General features: G+C 40.9%; 1 protein-coding gene across 1 annotated transcript in view; it reads right to left on the bottom strand.

The window, feature by feature from the left end:
• The window catches only part of LOC124788522, a 215,060-nt gene that overhangs the window by 11,097 nt on the left and 188,190 nt on the right, over positions 1–15,773 (bottom strand). Inside the window, exons 10-12 of the mRNA XM_047255792.1 lie at positions 4,947–5,115; positions 4,601–4,805; positions 4,044–4,138 (exon numbers count right to left, since the gene is read on the bottom strand). Coding sequence (XP_047111748.1) covers positions 4,044–4,138; positions 4,601–4,805; positions 4,947–5,115 — 469 coding nt within the window. The remainder of the gene's footprint in view (positions 1–4,043; positions 4,139–4,600; positions 4,806–4,946; positions 5,116–15,773) is intronic.

The following is a 15,773-nucleotide window of genomic DNA, read 5'->3' as shown; positions in this document are numbered from 1 at the left end:
CAAAAACCTACTAGAATTGGCATCTCACTATAATTGGTGTGAAGTCACAATGAGATCAAAGAAAAGATATAAATAAAAAATATCTTACTGTGGTTTGCAGGTCAGAGGGTGGATAAGAGTGATGAATGGGGACAGGAGATGTGATTGGATAAGATGAAATTAGTAGGTGCGAACTGGGATAGAACGGAGAAGAAGAGGGTGAGGTGTGGAGGGGTTGGTAGGATGAGATACAAGATCCTGTGGCACTGGAAAGGTGCAGGAAATAACACGCACAAATTCAGGAGAGTGATCATTTTGATTAATGATATAGGTGGGAGTAAAGTGGGACATCAGATGCTGCATCAACAGTCCGCATGGTCATGTCGCTGTCTGTTGTGTGCATCTGAGATGGTTGACACAGTGTGGCTCCAACTACCACCCTTTCTTCCACAATGACCACCATCTGTCAAGATTCCACCACTCCTCAGTCCTCACCAACATAATCCTGCAAACCCATATCAATCAAGCCCAAACCTCCTTGCAATACCTTCTCTCCATCTGCAAAATTCTGCTGCTGTGCAGTCCCAAATTCCTGGAACTCATAAAACACATTGAAACTCTTGCCCTCCAGGAACTAGAGCAACATGCATGCCACCTCAATAAACTCTCCACCCTGCTCACTTCCTACTCCCGCCTTGGAGTACAATTGTCCAACAACTGTAAAACAACCTCCAAACCTGTGCCACATCTCCTCATAGCTGACAAACTCTGTCTCACAGACCTACTACATTTACCCCACCTTCCAAAACTCTCTCCCACCTCCAGACAGAATCCAGAACCTGAACAGACCCAAAACACAGTCATAAACCTTTTCTCCAAAAGGCTTAGCCCCCACAGAAATATCAGTCCTTTCCAAAGGCCTCACCTTTTGCCCCATTGCCAAATTCAGTCATGCAGGACTTTTTCACCACCAACCCTACCAATTACACTCAATCAAAGACCTATGTTGAACCCTGCCTGGATCAGTTGACTCCTCTATCCAACTGTGATCCACACCCACAGCCCTCAAATCACCCCCTCTTAATTTTCCAGAATTTCTCAATCTCAAACCTTGCCTCAAAATCATTCCCCAAATCCCTCAACATGCAAACTAACCTTACAGCTGCAGAAAGAACCACAGTCTGCCATCTAAAAACTGATCCCGACCTCGTAATCCTACCTGCTGACAAAGGCTCCATCACTGTTGTTTTGAACTGCAACGATTACCTGACAGAAGGACTCCGCCAGCTGTCGGATATGTCCACCTACAAACCTTACCACAGTGACTCCATTCCAGAAATCCAGCAGCATCTCCATTCTCTCCTCAAATCCATAGACCAAACCCAGAACCTCTTCCCCGCAGTCCATCTCTCTCCTCACCCCTACCACTCCCCGCACTCCTACCATCCACGTGTTTCCTAAAGTCCATAAACCTAACCACCCATGACACCCCATTGTGGCCAGTTACTGTGCCCCCACTGAGAGAATATCTGCTCTTGTAGACCATCACTTTCAGCTTATTACCAGAACATACCCTTCTACATAAAAGATACCACTCATTTCCTCCACCAACTCTCCACAATTCCTGTTCCTTTGCCTCACAGTGCCCTCCTTTTCACTACTGATGCCACCTCCCTTTACACTAACACCCATGGCCTTTATGCTATTGAACACTAGCTTTATCAGTGCCTGACAGGTTCCAGGCCAACTATATCCTCACCCACAATTACTCCTCCTTTGAAGGTTTTACCTACAAACAAATCCAGGTTTCAGCGATGGGCAATCACATGGCACCATCCTACACCAACCTATTCATGTGCCAACTAGAGGAATCCTTCCTAAACACCCAAAATCCTAAACACCTCACCTGGGTCAGAATCACTGATGACATCATTGGGATCTGGGTTCAGGGTGAGAACACCCTATCCACATTCCTGCAGAACCTGAACACCTTCTCCCTCATTTGCTTCACCTGGCCCTACTCAACCCAAAAGCCACAGTTCTTGATGTTGACCTCCACCACAAACATGGCTACATAAGTACCTCTGTCCACATTAGACCTACTAACCACCAACAATACCTCCACTTCGACAGCTGCCACCCGTTCCATACCAAAAACCTCTTCCAACCTAGCCGGCCATGGCCATCACATCTGCAGTGATGAGCAGTTGCTCTCAAAATAAACTGAGGGTGTCTCTGAGGCCTTTAGTAACCATAATTATCCTTCCAAACTTGTAGAAAATCAAATTTCCCATGCCTTATCTTTTCAATCACTCACCGTCCAGCCGCAGAGGAGCATTCCCTTTGTAACTCAGTACCATCCAGGATTGGAGCAAATGAATTACATTCAGCACCAGGGTTTCAACTGCCTCTCATCATGCCGTGAAATCAGAAATGTCCTGCCCACTATCCTTCCCACCCCTCCCATAGTTGTATTCTGCCATCCACCATATCTATACAATATACTCATCCATCCCTACACAACCTCTGCCCCCAACCCCCTTACCTCAAGGCTCATATTCCTGCAATAAACCTAGAGGCAAGACCTGTCCTATACATCCTCCCACCACCACATACTCCAGTCCGGTCACAAACATCACCTACCTCATCAGAGGCAGGGCTACCTCTGAAACCAGACAAGTGATTTTCAAGCTAAGCTGTAACCACTCTGCTGCATTCTATGTGACCAAGACAACTGACAACTGTCTGTCTGCCATGAATGGCTACCAACAAACTGTAGACAAGAAACAATTGGACCACTGTGTTGCTGAGCATGCCACCCGACACAACATTCTTCATTTCAATGACTACTTCTCAGCCTTTGCCATATGGATCCTTCCCACTGACACCAGCTTTTCTGAATTATACAGGTGGGAACTCTCTCTGTAATATATCCTACACTCCTGTAATCCCCCTGGTTCAACCTTCATTAGTCATTAACCTCACCCATCTAACCTCTTCCCTGTTCTCATTCCAGCACTACACAGCCCTCTATTCCACCAATGCACCCAATCTTTTTACATCTCCCCTTTTCTGCTAAACCCCCCCCCCCCCCCCCCCCCCCCACCACCTTTCTCCACTGCCCTCCTAATTTCCCTACTGCACCTAGCTATCCTACCATCTCTTCACATTGCCCTGTAGACTCCCCAGCATCACTGCACTGTTTGCCACCCCTACCCTGCTATCCCTCCCCATCCCAGCCGCCTCGTTACCCCCACTTAGTTGCCTCGTGCATCATGCACTGCTGCTTGTATTCTGGCTTCAGTTGCCAGAGACTGTGTTTATGTGTGTGTGTGTGTGTGTGTGTGTGTGTGTGTGTGTGTGTGAGAGAGAGAGAGAGAGAGAGAGAGAGAGAGAGAGAGAGAGAGAGAGAGAGAGAGAGTTGTTTGTGTGTGTGTGTGGGGGGGGGGGGGGTCTAGTTTTGATAAAGGTCTTGTTGACTGAAAGCTTATTTTGTGACAGTCTTTTTGTTGTGCCTATCTGTACTCAGCATTTGTGCCGTGTGATGACTAGCAACTATCCTTTTCATAATAAGGTTACAACTCATTAGTTTAGTGTCATAGGCATAGGCATAATTCATTGTCAGTATCACTAAAATTTTGTGTTTAGAAACATCTCCATAAATAGGTATTTTTTATGATATTGTCTTTCAGCAATACCTAGAATGCAAAACACTTTCCTCGGTTCACAGAGTAACATAATTAGCTTGATATTAATTATGCCCCATATACACCATATTCGTTTCTGCACACTTACTTGCACTGAAGAAGATTCTGCCAGGAATGGTGAAGGTGTGCATTCCATATTTGACAGTTATAATAACAATAATAATAATAAAATTTCTATTTTTTTATAGATTAAAACACATAAAGTTGCCTGAGGTAGATGACAAGCACATGTGGGTATTGCAATGAGAAACCCAGTCTATCTGATTTAGTTATCAAAGCCTTTGTCGAGACTTACTATTTGGGCATTTTCAGCACTGAATTCATTGTAACTAAATTAGTATACTCAAATGTCCTTACTTGTTCCTGAAAAAGTTCTTAAGAGATGTTTCTTCAGATTTCTTCATTTTAATGTTATCATCAGTTTTTACGCTGCTGTTACAGTCTTGAGCAAGCTAAAACAAGAAGACAGATTGTTTGAAGTTTATGTAGATGACCCTGATTAAATAACTGCCTACTCAAACACGATATTATTGCACTTGACCATTACAAAAAAACATGCGAAGACATTGTGTTAAACAAATACAGCGGTAACTGTTAATGCTTGCAGGTCAGTTGTGCATATACTATCAATGCCAATTACACGCTGCCTCATGATAAGGAGATCAAAATGCCATCCTCCCAATTGCAATAATATCATGGTTGACTAATGCCTCAAATTAAAAATAAAAATTTTGATTCACTTGACAAAGTATGAATAATCATGTAGACAAAAATACATTATTGTCCTCAAACTGAAGTGACAGTAAGAGTCACAAATAAGGTATGTAAGTTGTAATAGTAAAGAAATACAGATAATCAATCACAGAATTCAGATAATTAGAAAACTGTAAAATTATTTGCTTTAATTAACTTACTGACTGCAATGCTTCACATGCATTGCACCATTTTTCATACTCTTCATTTGGTGCTTGCATATATTTTAACACTGCTTCGGCAAGTAGATTGAAACGAGTTGCTCTTTGCATGGGCAACATTAAAAATGAATATAAAGGAAATTTTTCACATTTCTCATCATCCTCAATTTTTTTCAGCGCTGTAGCGAATCTCTTGTTTTTCATCCTTAAACAATAGAGAATCTCTTGTAAAGAAAATTAATTTGGATTTCAAACATAGGTAAATCTATTAATTTATGACTACCTATTTATTCTGAATTTTATCTAGTGTTTGGTTAACAATTGTATCTGGACTTCCTGTACTTACAGTTGCCGTAAGCGTTTTTCAATGATCTGCAGATTCTCACAGTACTTCACGTATACTCCAAAATATTGATTTGCATGATGTATTATTGTATCTGCCATTTTTGTGAGCCGGAGATCTCTTTCCCAAACAGTTACCAAGTCCTTTAGGAAGTTTTGGGAACAGTTTTTTACTGAAAAAAAAATACATTTAATTGCTTGAATTTTGAAACTATGAAAAAGAAAGAAAAATCCAAACAGAAACTGAATTTAAGCCTGACCTACGTATTTTTCAGTGATATTTTAGAGTGTGATAACATTTTTAGATTGGTCATGTCAGGTGCAATAAGATATTAAGTTTGACAATAACAAGTTAGGCAAATCAGTGCTTATTACTCACATCATCAGTTCTGGATTGTTTGTTGGCTGTTGATTACACATTTCAATGTTCTTAACAATGATGTCTGAGTACAAGTGAGAGTGCTATTACATATCTGTATGGTCAAGGGTGTTGTCATTCTTTTTATTGTTATATATATCTGTTAGAGGTAATAATATTTACAGTACTTTTGTTGTCAGTGTTCGAGCCGGGTGACCTATCATTGGGCTGTGAAGGGATTACCACCAGTGTTAGGCTTACTGTAAAGCAATACACACACGTGTTCACCTAATAGCACCCAAGGCAATGCTTCCGTCCAGCAATTGTCATGACACACAACGGTGATTTTAAATGTACAGTGCCACTGTTCCATGAGGCCATTGCTTTATGGATGGTAGGCTGTTGTGTGGTAACGTCATACACCACAGAGGTTGCATAGTTCATTAAATATGACTGCTTTAAACTGTTGTCCTTAGTCAGTTGTTACAGAGATCAGGCAGCAGAAACATCATATCCATGTGTCGACAAATGCTCTTGCTGTTATCTCTGCTATAATATCCAGAGGAGAATGGCTTCCACCCAGCACATCATGCAGATGAGGACAGAGAATATATAATGATAGCTCTCAGACTCAGAAGAGACCCTACCATGTCAAGCTGGACATGCTGAAATTGACCTTTTGGAATCTCAAAATAAGCGAATGTTGGCTGTGTGTGATGACACACTTTTGCTGTGCTGACAAGCTGTTTACATACATGTCCAGCCTTGGCAATCCTTTTCGACATTGGGCCATACAAACAGGTTCATGAAAAGTCATGTTGACAGGCATATGTCAAGGAGCAAAGGATTGTGGAGTTGGTCGATTTTGTGAAACATAAGACAGTACTTGCTTGATAGATCCAGGGATGGAACAAAGTTCTGTATGTAAATTCACTGTAGAATCTTGAGGTAGGTCCATAATTTGTTGGTCTTGCAACTGAAACTCTGTTAATTTATTACAGCTAACACAGGTGTAGAAGACTTCTATTCTTGACAGATATTCTGTGATGATGATGTACACTCCTTGGGGTTTTCTGACATCAGATGCAAATTGCACTATATTGATGAGGTGACAGAACTGAGGGTAGGAACCTTTCGAAGGGTTGCATATCAAGGCCACTAAAGATTGGTGGTCTGTCCTCTACATCATATTTAAACTGATGAGCCACTTCCTATGCCACCAATATTCACAATCATAGGTGGACCACTTGCACCGAGAATCTGTCAGTTTACAAGGGGCAAAAGAGACCCATCCCAATGGCATAGTTGCTTATGTCTAATATAATCCTTAATTGGTCATTATGTGGTGGGTGCACTAAACTCGAGGCATGTAGGCGAGGTCTTTAATTTTGTCAAAGTCGTAGTTCATATATGGAGTCCACTCGACCATGCACTTACCACTCAAGTTCTTGTCAGCTAGAACTTTTGTGAGCAATGCCCGTATGGCAGCAACATTAAGGAGGTGTCAATGATGCAAGTTAATTGTGCCAATAAAGTGGCATACTTCATGGTAATCTTGTGGTTGAAGTAGTTGCTTAATGGACACTGTTCATTGTGGAATAGGATGGATACTAGCAGCATTGTCCAGGTAGCCAAGGAAGACTACTTCAGTTTGATGCAGCTGACTCTTGCATTGTTAATGATGACACCGTTGTCAGTAAGTGCACTGAGAATTTGTTTGAGATGCAGTTCATGCTCATCTTGTGAAGGGGAGAAAATTAGAATGTCACCCAAATACACATAGCAAAAATGGAGCTTAAACAAGATACTATCAATAAATTGTTGCCAGGTCTGGGCCATGTTTTTGAGGCCACAAGGCATGTACAGGGATTCATATAAACCAAAGGGCACGATGATGCCAGTTTTTTAAATGTCCTATCTGCAAGTGTACCTTATTGCAGTGTAAAACACTGAAAACCAAGGTGTCCTTGTTGTAGTGGGTGAAGTTTTTAACACTGGGGATCAGGTAGCTATTAATGATGGTGCAAGCAGTTGAGACCTGCAGCCTTCACATAGCCTAACTGTGCCACTAATTTGATAGGCGAAGCACATGAACTACCAGAAGGTTGCATGATTCTGGCTTGTAGTAGTTCAGCAGCTGTTTTGGCCATGTGGAGCTTGTCTGGTGGTAACTGCCATGGTCTGCAGTGGACAGGAGAGTGTGGGGTGGAGGTAACCTTGTGGACAATTCTGTTGCACATAGCATTTTGTATAAATTGTAATCATGGCTGTGTGGTGAACAAGGTAAAAACCTGAGTCAACATGGAAGGCATATTAACAGGATACATGTTACTAACATTGGTTGTATGTGGAGGCAGCATTGTCATGTGTGGTGTGGTGGTAGGTGTCCCTGCTGTATAGCATTTCAGCTGAGAAGCTGCAGTGGAGTTGGTGGGAACAGATAGATGAGAATTTGCATCAGAAGCCAGATGGTGTCGTGTGGTAGTGATCTCATCTGACAACATACAACTGGTTCATCATGATTCATTTTCATACTGTAGGCATGACCTTGTGTCAAAGTAACATTGTTGGATTATTGCTGTTGGGCCAGTGATGTGATGCAGCTGTGCAGTGTCATTGACATTCATCACTCATACCAATGTACTGCATGCCTTTCCATAGAAAAGTAACAGAAGCCTGCCCTGACAACAAGGGCATGCAACTGACAACACCAGGAATGGAGTGACCCACTGTCTTAGGTTGTAATGTGCTGTGTGCTAAATTCAATAATGGCCAGAAGTCCAGGGGGCGAGATACTAATGTCCAAACCCATGTAAAGAAAATATTGTCTATGTATATGGTCAATGACATAGGCTTCCTCTCTGCAGAAGGTCCAGCATATGACATTTCATTGATATGTTGCAAGGTGAGGTGATTTTATTTACATCTGTGATCCTGTTTGCATGTAGCAGATCATGCAATACTTTTTGGTAATAACATTGTGGTTGGCAATTGTGTGCCACGTCACCAAACTGCTTGTGGAACCAGAAGAATTGTCGCTGTACAGGAATGTCACCATGCAAGGTACGATTGCTAGTTGCATGAATGTCTGTTGTGGTTGGCTGAAAGTCACCATTCCCTGTAGTGAAGTTGACATAATGCTCAGTGCTGGTCAGGTGTGGTCAGTCTGGTTCAGCTGTGTCTTGATGGTTGGTACGGCATAGCTGCTGTGAGCTGTGGTCAGAGGCATTGTTATCTGTGTTGTTCATACAGTGTCACTGTTGCAAAACAGTAAAATATAATATCAACATCCTTTACAGCGATCCTCATTCTAGTGAAATCATCACAAGATGTACTTGAGGTGAGAGCTTGATGATCCAGAGACTCCAAATTGTGTGATCATGGATGAGGTTAATATCCACCAGTGTATACACTCAGTGTCAAAGTTGTGAAGTAATCCTGTTCCTCAGGTGTTCTCATAGGTGACTTGTTTTAATTGCTGTTCTGGTTTTCTGTGAAGTGTTGGAGTAGTGCAGCCATTGTGGTGTTGTATTTATTGCTATCCAGGAGAGCCATAATAATATTACTGATTATATCAGCATGTTCACCGAAATGGCTGAGCAAAATGATGGACTGTACTTTGTCGTCTGAGAGGCCATGGGTGGGCAGCATGCACTCAGCATCAGAAACCACATTGCAAGTTGGTCTGGGTAAAATGGAGGCAGCTGAAGTTGTGAACAAAAATGAGTGGTAAAGTTGTTGGTGCACGGTGCACTAATTACCATAGCAATGTCAAGAGACACAACAGAAGAGTTCACAGTATACATATACAGTGCTGGTGTAAGTTTGGTAGGATTGTCTGGAAACAGCCCAACTGGTTGGACCACATGATCTGGTGCAAATGGGTCGAATGAGGTTGGACTTGACACAGTAGGGATTTAATCATTGGCAAACATTCAAGAATTTTCAAGTCCAAGAGACTAGTGCACAATACTGGAATGATATGCATGGAAAGTGAAGTCTGGAATGAAACCACTCAATATATTGTCTGTAGGGATACACTGTTCGATACTATACGTAGCATTGTTAGCACTTGTGACACTGCACTGAGGGTGATTGTTTTCCTGCTTGAACAGCATTGGTTGCTGAGTATTTCTCTGTGAAGCATTAAATACCCTCTGTATGAAAATCACTGTCTTGTCATAGTAATTTCACTGCTCAAACGTTACAAAATGGCTCTATTTTCAATGCACAGTACCCAAAATGGGAATGTAGAAGCATTCCAATGAGCCTTATGCAGTTGTTGGAGTTCAACAATGTGGATTTTACCCCAGGATGGGATAAATGTAACTTGTAGCAATGACACAGTTACATATAACATGCACTTTATTTCATAACCGACACAGGACAAATACACATCTAAGTTCACAGCAGGAATAAACCACACTGAATCATAGGTTTTCAGATATTTCACACCAGGTCACTGTCAGTAGCCAGACAGTTTGTTCTCTGCAGCAGCCACTGTCATTGGTGGAGTCCTCCCATTTACATATTATATCTTTTCATCTATTTTCAAACCAAAAGAAGACATACAGCACTGTAACCTGATAATATGTACAGACGAACCAAAAAATTAAAAATTCATCACTCTTGCTAACATATTTTCTTGCTTTTCAATTACATTTGACAATTTCAAATGCACTCAATGGTTGCTCTCTGTGATCAACACCCCTAGAATGTCTTTTGATTCATGGACATTTACAGTATGTGATCAAAAGTACCCATACATCCCCAAAAACATACGTTTTTGATATTAGGTGCATTGTGCTGCCACCTACTGCCAGGAACTCCGTATCAGCAACTTCAGTAGTCATTAGACATCGTGAGAAAGCAAATGGGGCACTCTGTGGAACTGACGGACTTCAAACATGGTCAGATGATTGGGTGTTACTTGTGTCTTATGTCTGTATGTGAGATTTCTACACTCCAAAACATCCCTACGTCCACTATTTCTGATGTGATAGTGAAGTGGGAACATGAAGGGACATGTACAGCACAAAAGTGTACAGGACGACCTCGACTGTTGACTGACAGAGACTGCCGACAGTTGAAGAGGGTCGTAATGTGTAATAGGCAGATATCTATCCAGACCATCACAAACTGCATCAGGATCCGCTGGAAGTACTATGACAATTAGGTGGGAAGTGAGATTTCATGGTCGAGAGGCTGCTCATAAGCTACACATCATGCCAGTAAATGGAAAATGACACCTTGCTTGGTGAAAGGAGTGTAAACATTGGATGATTGAACAGTGGAAAAATGTTATGTGTAGTGACAAATCATGATAAATGATGTGGCAATCCGATGGCAGGGTGTGGATATGGCAAATGCCCGGTGAACACGTTCTGCCAGCGTGTGTAGTGCCAACAGTGAAATTCGGAGGCAGTGGTGTTATAGTGTTGTATTTTTCGTGGAGGAAATTTGCACCTCTTGTTGTTTTGCGTGGCACTATCACAACACAGGCCTATATTGATGTTTTAAGCACCTTCTTGCTTCCCACTGTTGAAGAACAATTCGGGGATGGTGATTGCATCTTTCAACATGATTTGAGCACCTGTTCATAGTGCACAGCCTGTGGCAGAGTGGTTACATGACAATAACATCCCTGTAAGGGACTGGCCTGCACAGAGTCTGACCTGAATCCTAATAGAACTCTTTTGAGATGTTTTGGAATGCCGACTTTGTACCAGGCCTCACCAACCGACATCGATACCTCTCCTCAGTGCAGCACTCCAAGAAGAATGGGCTGCCATTCCCCAAGAAAGCTTCCAGCATGTGATGGAACATATGCCTGCAAGAGTGGATTTCCAGCATTACCAATGGAGAGCGCCACGAACTTGTATGTCATTTTCAGCCAGGTGTCCGGATACTTTTGATCAAGAGCCTGAGTAAATTGCCTTCTGCTGCTTACTGGAACTAGTAGAATAATTCTCAATGCAATAAGCGAATTAAAAATATTATGTCAACTTATTTTCTTTCATGTAGGATAAGATTCTCAATGGATTTAACAGTCTGTAATTCAATTACTAAAATCTTTCTACATTTTCAGCTCATTAGAGAGGTCAAGGTAGGAAGTGTCCATAAAAATTTCCTTCTTTTCTCAGTTAAACTGGAAATATCTAAATTCAAATGATTTTTTAAAAATAGTCCCATATTTGGGGATTTAGATAGAAATTGAAATACACTGCTTAGCAAAAAAAAGTGAAGTGCCCAGAAGACATTGTCAAATGTGGGTATGTAAGTTATTTAGAGCCATTAGACAGATTAGACAGCTAGAACATCTACCAGAATACAGTAATATTGTTCATGTTTAGTGTTGTTACCAGACTTGTTATAGCACGTAAGGATGATGATAGCATCAGATGTTGAATGATTACCATGAAGGACATGATGAAGCCATACACTTCTGTGAAACAGCAGAAGCAACACCTAACACAATTTGAAAGAGGCATCATTGAAAATCTTCATTTAGCTAGCTGGTCAAATTATGCAGTATCTTGATTTGTGGGCTATTCAGATGTGACAGAGGCTGAATGTTGAACAGCATGAGAGTGTGATGACAGGCATACTCATGGTCAAGATTCTTCTCAACCCTATCTGACCACCACATGCTTGGATCACCATATTGTTTATCCAGCAAATCGTAACCCCTTCACATCTGTGCTTAACATCCAAGAACAAGTAATGGACTCAATGCAACAGTCTGTGTCACCCCGCACAATTGTTTGGAGGCTAACAGCAGCCTGACTAGGGAAATTACTGTCATACATGTAGGCTTCTGTTAACATTACAACACAAATGCCTGTTTTCGGGGTAGTGCCATGACCGGGAAGCATAGACTGCTGGTGAATGAAGTCTCACCGTGAATCAAGGTTCTGCACTACCCTGAATCTTCCATTGTTTTAGAGAGGCACAGCAGTGTTCCTTCTGAAGCCATGTTGTGTGGAGCAGTCGGCTATGTCTCAGGTCACAACTGGTAGTGATGAAGTCTGACAGCACAACAGTATTCAGGTACAATTTTTTTTCAAAAGGGCAGTGCTCATTCAGACATGAAACAAGTCTACAATTTTAATGATGTTGAGCTACTCCTGTAGTCAGCAACACCTCAGATCTACCCCTGATAGAATATGTTCAACATCATACAGATAAGTGTGCTCATACTGCCAAGTTCCTTGTAAATTTGGCTTGATTCTGTCATCAATGACATAACATCACATACTCCTTCAACCTGCAAAGTTTCATTTCATTTTCCCATCCCCTTCTGGGTGCTTGACATTTTTTGTCAGGCAGTGTACAATATAACAGTCCAAACCATTTTTCTGAATAGAATTTAATGATATATCAACAGTTGTTATATACAACTCATTCTGAATAAGATTTTTTTTTAATTGGTAGTACGTTCGTCAAGATTTCTTAATCATTATAGTGTACTTAAATCCTATTTTGAGTTGCACCAGTGGATACTGAACATGATTGTAAAATGAGCTCACTCAAAATGTTTGAATATACATTTATAGTGCACTGTGGGCACTAATATTTAACTTTGAGTGTCAATTTTTAAGAGAATATTATTTCATACAAAATGAGTTTTTGATGGAATATCATTTAATATAATGACAGAACAAATGCACAAAATAAAATTTACTATATGACCTCCAAAACACTGAGCCAAATTATATGTTAAGTTTTTGAACTGTCATATATTAAACCACTTAAATCATAAACCTTTCATGACTTTTACGCATCCTAAAAGGCTGCTGTACTGTTTGTATTCTAATCTCTTCAGGCCACTTACTGAATTTGAGTGCCTGTGTGCATGCATGCAATGCATGCCTGGTAGAATCAAACTGGCATACACTACATCTTAATGCCACTGAGATATTAATCTTGGGCAACACAGAAGCAAATTCCATTTCCAGAAGAAAGGTATATAAAACTAGATTAGCAGTCTTTAAGTTCATTCCACCTAAGTTCATTCTAGCTAAGTTCATTCCATCCCTATCAGTGAGTGTGAGGAATGCAGTATGTTACCTGCCACCATATCATATAAGATGCAGTAACATCCGTAATAAGCTCAGTATATAGCTTAGTTGAACTTGCACAAATAGCAGTGTGTGACAAACATCAGTTCAGAGTTTGACCAAATTTACCTTCAGGATTAGTTTTAATTTTTCTTCTCATCACTTGATGTTCCATTCTCCTTTCTCTGTGTAAGGAATTAATTTAGTGTCAACAATAAATTCAGTAGAACTGGATGAGAATGGAAGAAAATGACTATAGAAACTTTTCAAGATCTGTTCTACTGCTAATTTGGAGTAATTCATGGTAATGACAAAGAAATATGAATCAAGGTGGTGGTTTTCTAAGCCAGCCGTCCCTTTTCTTCACTCCTCCTTGCATCAATCATACAATGATTATTTTTTTTTAGAGTATTGGACATTGGAAACCAAGCCCATACATTCACTCAGATTAGGAGTGAATTTTCCTTTTGGTACAATTAAGTTGTTCACTACATCACAATGTAAATTATTTTCTTGTAGGTTTCAGCCACATTAAGTACTTTGTTTAAAACGTGTTTAGTGCAAGACATGTGCGTATGAAAATCAACAATGTTGTCATGCAAGATGGTAGTTCACACGTCAAGCTCATAATTATATTTATTAGTTTGCTGACTTCTGTTGGCAATTTGTTATACCCAAATAAGACTTAATTTATATCTTTTATAGGAGCAGTTTGTATACCCACCATTCTTATTTAGAACAAATGTGTAACAGCATCCATGACTAATTTCCAGTTTTGAGATCATCATATATTTCAAGTTCACACATGCTATCCATACAATTAGTGTAAGACCACTGCTAGGGATTGAGCTATCAAAGAGGTGATTATGTTCAACATATTGTGTATTGTGCATTAAACTGGGGACCTAGAAACGATAGAGAGGCTTCGTCCCACCATAGCCCTCAGTGGTTCACAACCCCACAATAGGCCACAGTAGTCCACCCACCACACCACTGCCCCACACCAAACCCAGGGGTATTGTGTGGTTCGGCCCCCAGTGGACACCCCTCGGAATATGTCATACCAGACGAGTGTACCCCAAATGTGTGCAAGGTAGAGTAAGTATGGTGTATGCATACATGGAGACAGTGTGCAGCAATCACTGACATAGTGTAACTGAGGCGGAATACGGGGAACCAGCCCACATTCACCGAGGTAGATGGAAAACCACCTTATAAACCACGCACAGGCTGGCCAGCACACCAGACCTCGACACTAATCCACCGAGCTGATTCATGCCAGGAACCGGCACGCCTTTCCGCTGAGGAAGCAGCGCATTAGACAACGCGGCTGGCCAGGTGGGTTACTTTCAATATATTCTACTACTGTGAAACCTAACTCATTGAAATTATGGTAGAAGGTGTTTTAAATCAATAAAGTCACTCTAGATTCTTAGTACAGAGTGTTTCAAAAAGGACTTTACAACTCATAAAATTCATATAAATTAATTCGTTGTACCTACAGGTGTGATTGAAATGTCTATTTGTAGGGAAATAGATCAAGTTATGTCTCGCATAGTCCACTAGTGCCGAATCACAATGTAAGGACTGCTAGCAGCAGTTGCGTTAAAGATGGCTGCCTTCATTGGACCCGAGCGTGCTAGCTGTGTGTTTTGGTTTGAAGAATCAAAGTCGGCAACAACAGTTCAATGTAATTTCTGTACCAAGTATGCTAAAGGTCCTCCTAATAGGCCTACAATATATGCTTTGTAGAAACAGGGTGCTTGGTAAGACATGGGAAATCAACAGGTCATCCGAGCGCATCTGATGATGTCACTGAGTGAGTGAGACAACATTTTGTCAACAGCCAAATGAAATCAACCTGGCATGCATATTGTGAACTACAAATCCCACTTACGACTGTTTTTTACATGTTGAGAAACTGTTTGCATTTGAAACTGTGCAGACTGATGATCGTACAAGTAATAAGAGACACTGATAAAATTGCTCACAAGAATTTCTTTGTGGATATACTGAATCAATTACACGAGGATGAACATTTTTTGGACAAAATCATCTTTTCTGATGAGTTGACTTTTCATTTAAATGGCAAGGTTAACGCACATAACTGTAGGATTTGGGGCAGTGAAAATCCACATCAAACATTGCAACATGTTTGTGATAACTCTAAACTGAAAGTTTTTTGTGCATTGAGCAAGAATGAAGTGTAAACTACTTTTTTCTGTGAGAGAACAATCAACAGGATAGTGTACCTGGATGTGTTACAACTATTTTTGATACCACAGATCGATGAGGATGATGAAGAACGAAATGTTTACTTCATTCAAGATGGAACACCACCCCACTGCCTGGCTGACATCCAGGATTTTCTCAGTGACAGCTTTCCAGGTCAATGGATTGGCCATGATGAACC

Source organism: Schistocerca piceifrons, chromosome 3 (genome assembly GCF_021461385.2).
Source record: "Schistocerca piceifrons isolate TAMUIC-IGC-003096 chromosome 3, iqSchPice1.1, whole genome shotgun sequence".
NCBI classification, from domain to species: domain Eukaryota; kingdom Metazoa; phylum Arthropoda; class Insecta; order Orthoptera; family Acrididae; genus Schistocerca; species Schistocerca piceifrons.
The sequence above is the reverse complement of the archived record's forward strand: the minus strand, read 5'-3'. Positions and strand labels throughout refer to the sequence as shown.